This window comes from Peromyscus californicus, unplaced genomic scaffold (genome assembly GCF_007827085.1).
Source record: "Peromyscus californicus insignis strain IS unplaced genomic scaffold, ASM782708v3 Scaffold_10__1_contigs__length_136768540, whole genome shotgun sequence".
Taxonomy (NCBI): domain Eukaryota; kingdom Metazoa; phylum Chordata; class Mammalia; order Rodentia; family Cricetidae; genus Peromyscus; species Peromyscus californicus.
The window spans coordinates 132,253,856-132,263,700 of NW_026294391.1; the positions used below are offsets into that span (position 1 = coordinate 132,253,856).

Sequence of the window (9,845 nt, forward strand, 5' to 3'; positions counted from 1 at the left end):
TAAGATCCCCAGTCCACTTCTTTTCTCAGCGGCAACTATGTAGCTGGTTGTCTTGTTTGACAAGTTTGGTTTTGTACTTAAACTACTTTTAATTCTCCTATTCATTCTTACTGCAATCTTGCCTCCTTCGAAGTTTTCACACAAGGCAGCCTGATACCCCTGAAGGTGGAATACCCTCCCACTTCACTTATAATATTGGAATTTTGCAGTTTTGCCTTTCAAATGATTCTCACTATATCCCTACTCACATTGATACTAGCTAGTACTTTCTTTGTTGACTGTTCCTCAGTAGCCCTTCCTGACGCACTTGATAAATTTCATCTCATCTCTTCTGGCACCTGACCCGACCTATCATTACTCACCATTCACAGGCTCTACTCTAGTAGAATTGGTCTCAAGCACAGAAATCAATTTTCTAAATGAATGCCTTCTCAAAACTGCCAAGCGTGCTTTGTTATCTCCTTGATGTAAACAAAACAAAACTAACAATAACAACAAAAAAAACCTCCCAAAAGCCCCAAACAAAGAAGCAAAAAACAATGGCAACACAAAGTAAAAATTAACAATAGTTACAGAAAGAGGATCTTTTTCAACCCTTCATCTTCCTTCTCTTCCCACTGTATTTCTTCTCTTTCCTAGCCAAGATTGCAGTTAGTTACAGCTCTATTTCTTGTTCCTCAACTCCTACTCCTCCTCACCTCCTGAAACATAATTCATTTATGTGGTTTTTATTACTATCCCACAAAAGACCTTATTGTTCTCCCCAGCTACTATTCCACCTCTCATCTCACGGGGTAGAAGCACAGATTCTCTGTTAAGACTTGGCATTGGCCTTGAGGCAGCTGTTTTCCCTGGGAACTCTCTTCTTATGCTTTTTCAAGCTGTCTACCTGTCCTCATCCTTGTCTTTCCTTTGGTCAGCTACTTGGACTATTTGTACAGCTGAAGCTTTTCTGAACTCTGTTTTTATCCTCCATCCTTGTCCATTCATGATATTAGAGTGCCTTTGTCCCCATGAGAGATTAAATTTCTTGTCAGTTAAACTTTGACAGTGTCCAGACCAGACTCCAGCTGGTGCCAACCTGAAAGAGCCTGTTGTAACAGGCTTTGGGAGACACAGTAGAGACTGCAGTACTGGTAGAGGGGGATTGAAAGATAGATGCTTGATAATTTGAAGAAGGGGGCATTAACTCTTGAATGATGCTGATTGGATGTGATCAACGAAGCAAACAATTATGGTGAAATCCAGGTTTCTGACTTGAGCGACTTGGCAGAAAGAAATCTCTGTTAGGAGACTGGCAAACTGAAAAAGTGGCTAATTTATAGGTGAATGTGCTAAATGTGGTTTTGGTTATGTGGGTTTTGAGGGTCAATGGTGCCTCAAAAGAATTGGTTAGGAGGCAACTGGAGATATGAGTGTGGAGGCTGATTAGAGACCTGTTGGTAACAAATGCCTTGGGAGTAGATGAGTTGTTTGTAGAGTGTGCCAGTGAGAACCACTTGGCTGACTGGGTGAACTGAAGCAATAGTTAACTGCCTGTCCTTGTTCCCCTAAGTGGACAGTTCTGATGAAAGGGCATGTGTGGCTGGGTGATGTCACAAGGGAATCAGAAAAATAGAAGGGCCTGTTCCTGGTAGATAAGATGCAGGGGTCATGGGGAAGGAAACCTTTTTAATGTCAGAAGCATAGAGAGGGAACACATGTGTTATGGTCTCTCCTGATCTGCAAGCTTGCACTTAACACCACTAGCCTTGAAACTCATCAATGTGAGTAGCCTTGGATTTGTTTGTATTGCGTGGAACTTTCTGTCTCCATGGTCTACTGCCTCCAGGGTCCAAGCAAGTACTTGTGGATGCTGGTTCCTTTCCCTCATGTGTCCTCATTAGCATCCTGGTGCCATAGTCCCACAGAGAGCACTAGGAGAGCATCTCTGAGGCTGCTTGATGTGACTGCTGTCACCATGGTGACAGCTTTAGATGCTAGAAGAAGTGAAAGAAGCTGGAAAAAGGTCAGCATTGAGGGCAAGTGCTGGGGCTCAGACATGACCTAGAGTGCATCCTGTGGGGGTGGATGTCCTCACAAGATTTCCTGTGTAACAACAGGAAGATCATCAGAGCAAGATGGAGGTTGTGTTCAATCAGGCGAGGCCAGTACAAAGGTTACTGCATACTTCCTGATTTCCAAATGGAACTTTGACTCTGTGATGACAATTTTGAGATCCTATATGTAGGCTCCTCTGCTGTGAAGGATATTCCATTTCCCCCAGTGCTAAGACATGCAAGTATGAAGGACAGCTCCCCCTGCCCACTCCCAGTTTGCATCACAGGAGTCTTGAATTACACAACTCTCTAGGGTCTGAGAATTCACAGCAGTGTTATGGAGTCAGAGGTGGCTGTGAGCCCAGCAACAGAAGCCATGAGAAATCTGCGGGCATGCTGACCCTTTTTATCCACATCTAGTGGTGCATACAGATCGTCCTTAGAACAGAAAAACTGTTTTGAGGATTTCTGACCCCCATTCTTCTTGTGGTGAGAGACACTGTAGTACACAACTTTCTTTCTCACTTCTGGCTTGTTCTTTCCTCATCTTCTTTTTCTCAGTCTATTTTGTGAATATGTCTTCTGTTCATCTCTTCCATGTTTGAACAAACCTCATAATCCCCAAATAATGATGAATAATGACTTCTATAGCATTACGAAGCCATAGGACTCAGCGTTAGCTTCAGTGTCAGGCTCTAAGGGCCAAGGAAACGATTATACTCCCTCACTCTGGTGTGTTATTTAAAATCTAAATAGTGCTAAACTACACAATGTAGTTTTCTTACCTTTACCCTAGTGATTTTTTTTTTGACACATGAACTACTTAAGTCAGTGGGCCTGGTTGTATTCTCACTCTGTTCACCACTAGCTCCCCTTCTCTCAGTGGGTACTAGAGTCCACTGGTTATTATTGCCTTGTCAGGTGAGAGCCCTAGATGTACATGGAGAATGACCGAAAAATCCAATGGTGTGAAGAGCTCTCCAGCTAATAATCATAACCATCACCCTCCTCCTACCATCAAGGCCAACGGCAAAGATGACCACAGGACAGGTAGCAGGTGAGTCCACTAAAGTTAGATGACTTTTGTTTTCCTTATCTTCTTCTTTCTTTCCTCCTTCCCACTTACTACCCCACCCTCTTTCTTTCTTTTGCCAAACTTAGGATAAACCCTCAGGGTCGTATACATACCAGGAAGGCACTCTACCCTCTGAGCTTCACTCTCAGCTCAGACTGGGTGATTTCATTAATAACCCAGAGTCTGCACTATCTCCTTGGAGCTCTGACTTACAGTCATAGAGCAAGCTACATTTGGCTCTAGGACATCTTCAAAAGGGACTGTGAGATGTTTAGACATGTCCTAAGAGGAAAAACAGCTCATACTAAGAGAACCTGAGTCAACTCTGTTCTTTTGTATGCAGACCACAGTCTGAGGCGGCTGATGATGACACTTCCTCAGAACTGCAAAGACTGGCAGAGATGGATACCCCACGGAGGGGGAGGGGTGGCTTCCGAAGGTGAGTTCTCCACTTCAACTGACCTGCTGCTACCCCTTCTTCTCTTAGGACCTGTCAAATGGCCCTCTTCTAGCTGCACTAGGCTTTTTTTATAAGACTCTCAAGCAGTGGTTTTTAATATGTGGGTTGCCACCCCTTTGGGGGTTGAATGACCCTTTCACAGGGGTCACCTAAGACCATTGGAAAACACAGATATTTACATTACAATTAGTTATGAAGTAGCAACAAAAATAATTTTATAACTATATTAAAGGGTCTCAGCATTAGGAAGGTTGAGAACCAGTGACTTATAATCACCTTGAGAGCCTTTAGAAATCACAGGGCCAAGGTGTTATTCACTGTGCTAGAGGCTCTTGTGAGGCAAGATGGGAGTAGACAGGAGAGGCTTCCCTCCATGTTTGGCTGCCTCAGCACTCGGAAGAGGAAATTCTTTACAGCAGAAGAACCTATATATAGGTTCTCAAGATCATAGGCCTCATAGAGAAATCAAGAAGGCTGGGACTGTCTTCATACTGGCTTGTCCTGAGTCTTTATAATCTTAGTCTTGCCTTGAAGATCTCCTGTTTGTGTTTCACAGTGAACTGAAAAGTCACATTACACAGGAAATCTTTGGAGGGCATCCTCCCTCACAGGATATACTTCAGATAATGCCTGAGCCCTAACACTTGTCCACAATGCTGGCCTCTTTCCAGATCTTAGCATACAGGAAATCATGGCCTGGTCTATTTCCGGCTTTTCCTCTTCTCTCCTCTCCCTCAACTGGCAGTGAACACTCTTAGACAGGTCTTGTCTAAACAGTACAGGTCATTTCTTTGGCACACACTCCTTCTTTTTCCCCTCTAGGATTGTCCGCCTGGTGGGGATCATCAGAGACTGGGCCAACAAGAATTTCCGTGAGGAGGAACCAAGGCCTGATTCCTTCCTAGAGCGTTTCCGTGGTCCTGAGCTTCAGACTGTGACAACACATCAGGGGGATGGCAAAGGCGACAAGGACGGCGAAGGAAAGGGCGCCAAGTACATCTATCCAGTTTTTGTGGGCTCCAAAAGCTTCCACACTTGCCTGGGAGATCTCAGTGGGAATTCTAACCATTATCAGGGGAGGTGCAGAGCCATGCCAAGCTCTATGATAGCAGATAAAGAACTGGGCAGAGATGACCTCCTACATTTCTTTTTACTCTGAACATTTCCATTGTCTTTACCAAGGGCCTCTCAAATAACAGTGATCTCCTTTCCATGGGAAACTGGAGTATGTTTTTCACACCATAGTAGTACCCTTGTTAGACATTCTTTTACTGTCCATGGAGTGAATTTCAGCAGGAGAAGAGCTCAACCAAGGGCATACCACCCCAGGCCTAGCTCCAGTAGTCAGTATGTGATAATCAGGCAGGGAGACTGTATTTCACAGAGTACTATTGAAGCCATGCCCATTCTAACTCCACCATGGCCAAGAAAGCAGGTTTTTGAAGGGGCTTATATGGGAGTCAGGAGCATGAGACCGAGATGATTGAGCAGAAGAGGGAGGAGGGAGAGGGGAGGTAAAACAAAGGATAATTGGAGGGTCTGATATTTGAAGAATAAATAGATGACAATGGATGTCTGGCCAAGTTGACATCCCCCATCTCTGGTCAGTAGAGGGAAAAAGCTCTGCCAAGTTAGGATGAAGCATCTGGGGAAGTGATTTGGAGGCTGGAGTCTAGAGAATGGAAAGGGAGGATGGGAAGGAAGCACATATAGATCACTGGCCTGGAGTTTCTCTCTTTTTCCAAATGGACTGTGGGAACAGGCTTAAAGCTCTTTTCCATCCTGAGATACACCCTCCTCAGACCCCCTCAAAGCCTATCTGTGTTACAAGTTCTGTCCTTGATACATCTTCTTGGCCAGGCCCTTTTAGAGGGCAGGGGAGGCAATAAACATTTCAATGGTCAGAATGGAGGCCTGCTATTTGGTTGTGGGTCACTGCAAAAGGAAACTGTAAGACAACCTACCCTTCAACCCACAATACTTTTATTTCATTGATATTTTTGAGAATTTGGGGTTCTGAAACCTGGAGTCCTAGCACCCTAGTGACCCCTATTTGTCTCTTCAGGAAGAAATTTGAACTGTTTGTCTTGGACCCAGCTGGAGACTGGTATTACCACTGGTTGTTTGTCATTGCCATGCCTGTTCTTTACAACTGGTGCCTGTTGGTGGCCAGGTGAGCATGGAGGAGCCTGGGTGGGATTGATCACAGAAGCATAGTCCACAAGAAATGGGATTAAGATCACAGCAATCTCAGCTCAGGACAAAGAGTATTCAACAGTCCAATGCGCTTTCTGAATTTTGTGATTGCTGAATTCTTTTTCAGCTACTCTGTTACTCAATGCTCCCACTATTCAATATGCCATCAAGTCTTCATGTTGGTCCTTTTCCTGTTCCTTTCCTGTAATCTTCAGCTGCTTTGTCATGCATGTCAGTACTGTCCTTGGTAAGGCCATCCTCCTCCCTTCTCTATCTGAGAAAACTACAGTAGTCCTGCTTCTATGCCTTGGAGGTACACTTGACCCCTCCAGTACATCTGCCACACTTGCAACTAATATTCCATGTAGAAACTTGGATTTGATTATGCTGCTCTCTCTTCCAAAACCATTTAATGGATCCCCTTTGTTCTCATGATAAAACTCCAAGGCTGACCTTCAAGGTCCACTGAACTTGTTTTTTTCCTGACAGCAGTCCACATAACACTACTCTGTGTCAGTCATTCACTCAGGAAGAATTACCTGCATATTAATTGAGTTTTGTGCTCTGTGTTGGTGTACAGTAGAAATCAGGACAGACACAATCACTGCTTTTTTTTTCAGGGTTCTCAGCTAGACTGAATGTAAACATGCAACAAAAGAAATGAGCAAGATAGTACCAGGGACTGGAGGTAGCAAGTTGCTGGAGAATCATAAGAGGCCTGTCAGAGACCTTAACTGAGATCTTGATGGGAGGTAGCAATCTGTTCAAATATGTGAGGCTGGCAGAGAGGACATTCTGGACAGAAGGAATAACATGAGCAAGGCCCCTATCTCTTGATGGCCCAGTATGGCTGAAGGCTGTGGTCCAGTCTGTTTTGTACATTGTGTGGGAGTTTGGTTCTAAATGTGACCATTCTGCCCTTGGACTAGTACATAATCAGATCTTTCCCTTCCTCTGTCCCCTCCCTGGGGCCTTCCATAGGTTCTACCCATTCAGTGTCCAAATCTTGCCAATTTCTTCGTACAAAGCTCCTGTAGCCACTAACATTTCTCTAGTCTCAACCATGTCTAGCTTAAACCCCACTACTATCTATATTCTCATCCTTCCAGGGTTTGATAATGTGTTCAGTAGGAATCTATTGAAGTAATTAATACAGAAGCCAGTCAGCTGTTCTTCTAATGCCTTATTTATTTATTCAGCTTAAACCACTGATGACTTGCAGTCTGGGGCTCTGGATGTGACATATAGTCACAACTAAGATGTGTTCTCTTTCTGGAGCTCATAGTCTAGGGGATGAGGAAGACTATTGATGGTCAATGATGATACACATGCAGTGATGCCTGTTTAGTAATAAGGGTTGAGGTAGAAGTCACTAGTCATTGTTATCAAGCTGACTGTGACTCACTGGTGTCCCTGGTGGCCATGTGAAGCTCTCCCTGCAAAAGTTAGGTATACAGTTTAGGGCCAGTAGGGCATTTTACCAGGTTTTGTTAGTGAAGCCAGCCCTGTTCTCTTACAGAGCCTGCTTCAGTGATCTACAGAGAAACTATTTTGTGGTATGGCTGGTGCTGGACTACTTCTCAGATACTATCTACATTGCAGACCTCTTCATTCGACTGCGCACAGGTGAGTGAGCACCTGGGTTGCACAAGCAGCATTTGGACTCCTAAGTTCAAAGAATTGAATCCAAAATCTGAAGAAACTAACTGGACATGGTATTGAAGTCCACCACCTGGGTGGACCTCTGCTAGGATACTCTTTAAATGTTATGGCCCCACATATTTATGGAGGTTTAGATCTGGCATTCTCGCTATGTTGTCTATAGTTCTCTGTGGGAAGGAAGGTTAGTTCCTTGTTGAGAATTATCTTCTAGGGTGAGACTGGACTGAGGACAGAAGTGACATGCTGCTTTGTATCTCTATCAGGCTTCCTAGAACAGGGACTCCTGGTCAAAGACCCCAAGAAATTGCGAGACAACTATATCCACACCTTGCAGTTCAAACTGGATGTGGCTTCCATCATCCCCACTGACCTCATCTATTTTGCTGTGGGTATCCACAGCCCCGAGGTGCGCTTCAACCGTCTGTTACACTTTGCCCGTATGTTTGAGTTCTTTGACCGCACTGAGACACGCACCAGCTACCCCAACATCTTCCGAATCAGCAATCTGGTCCTCTACATTTTGGTCATCATCCATTGGAATGCTTGCATTTACTATGCCATCTCTAAATCCATCGGCTTTGGGGTTGACACCTGGGTTTATCCCAATATTACTGACCCTGAGTATGGCTACCTGGCTAGGGAGTACATTTACTGCCTTTACTGGTCCACATTGACCCTCACCACCATTGGAGAGACACCACCCCCTGTAAAGGATGAGGAGTACCTCTTTGTCATCTTTGACTTTCTGATTGGTGTCCTCATCTTTGCCACTATTGTGGGAAATGTGGGCTCCATGATCTCTAACATGAATGCCACACGAGCAGAGTTTCAGGCCAAGATTGATGCTGTCAAACACTACATGCAGTTCCGAAAGGTCAGCAAAGAGATGGAAGCCAAGGTCATTAAATGGTTTGACTACTTGTGGACCAATAAGAAGACAGTAGATGAACGAGAAGTCCTCAAGAACCTGCCAGCAAAGCTCAGGGCTGAGATAGCCATTAATGTCCACTTGTCCACCCTGAAGAAAGTACGCATATTTCAGGATTGTGAGGCTGGCCTGCTGGTGGAGCTGGTACTGAAGCTTCGTCCTCAGGTCTTTAGCCCTGGGGATTATATTTGCCGTAAGGGGGACATTGGCAAGGAAATGTACATCATCAAGGAGGGCAAGTTGGCAGTAGTAGCTGATGATGGTGTGACTCAGTATGCCTTGCTCTCAGCTGGAAGCTGCTTTGGAGAGATTAGCATCCTTAACATTAAGGGCAGCAAAATGGGCAATCGGCGTACTGCCAATATCCGTAGCCTGGGCTACTCAGATCTCTTCTGCTTATCTAAGGATGATCTTATGGAAGCTGTGACTGAGTACCCTGATGCCAAGAAAGTCCTAGAGGAGCGGGGTCGGGAGATTCTTATGAAGGAAGGTCTGTTGGATGAGAACGAGGTGGCAGCCAGCATGGAGGTAGATGTTCAGGAGAAGCTGGAACAGCTAGAGACAAACATGGAGACATTGTACACTCGCTTTGCCCGCTTGCTGGCTGAGTACACCGGGGCCCAGCAGAAGCTCAAGCAACGCATCACAGTGCTGGAGACCAAAATGAAACAGAACCATGAGGATGATTACCTATCAGATGGGATAAACACCCCTGAGCCAGCTGCTGATGAATAGTCATAGGTGCCTATCTAGCCTCGCTTTGACCCCAGGAGTTAGAAGTACTGTATAGAACTCCACATTTACATGCATTTCATGTCCCTCTGAACTCTTCCCAAAGCCTTGCAAAGGCTTAAGGTTTTGACTACAATGTCTGGGGTCCCCCTCCAAGTCCAGCTAACAGCCATGCTTGTGGACAGTGTAGATTATGTGGGTTAAATTTCCAAGAGTGTACTGCCCAAGTCTGAAAAGGAACCAGGGAACAACTGAATTGCCCTTCAGGGGTGTTTCCTGGGACCAGAAGTCTGGAAAGTGTTCTTCTCTGAAGAACAGTGTGCACCTTAATGCCTGACTCCTGCTTTTGGCTTCTTTAAATCTAGTCTCTCCCTACTGCACACTTCCCCATACATGTGCTCTGAACTGCCCATTTTCATGCATGTGTATGTATTTAAGAAGTGGCTGCAGAAATGGGCCCCTGTACGTTGTTACCCAAGGCATGCAAGGGCTGTGAGGGGAGTGATAGGGTGGGTTTGAGTGTGCTTGCTCAGGGTCATACCTCTTTGTCAGACAATGTCACTGTAAGAAAGAGGTGGCTGGCAGCTTCAGGAACTACCCCTTTATGCACACAAGTTCTGAAGAGTTTGTGAAGACTATAGTACTGGGTGAGATACTATGAATTAGTGGCGCTTAGAAGTTAATAAATTTCTTTCTGCTACTTGTGGTTATTGCTCATCTCTACTTTCTTTCCTCATATTTCTCTTCCCCTCT

The 9,845-nt window shown here is 44.9% G+C and overlaps 1 protein-coding gene across 1 annotated transcript; it reads left to right on the forward strand.

Moving 5' to 3' along the window:
• The first annotated feature begins 2,986 nt into the window (after positions 1 to 2,986).
• On the forward strand, positions 2,987 to 9,095 carry Cnga2 (cyclic nucleotide gated channel subunit alpha 2). Its single transcript, XM_052741002.1, has 6 exons — positions 2,987 to 3,096; positions 3,458 to 3,553; positions 4,397 to 4,567; positions 5,640 to 5,747; positions 7,290 to 7,396; positions 7,696 to 9,095. The coding sequence occupies exons 1-6, from the start codon at positions 2,987 to 2,989 to the stop codon at positions 9,093 to 9,095; spliced, it is 1,992 nt and encodes a 663-aa protein (XP_052596962.1).
• The last annotated feature ends 750 nt before the right edge of the window (positions 9,096 to 9,845 follow it).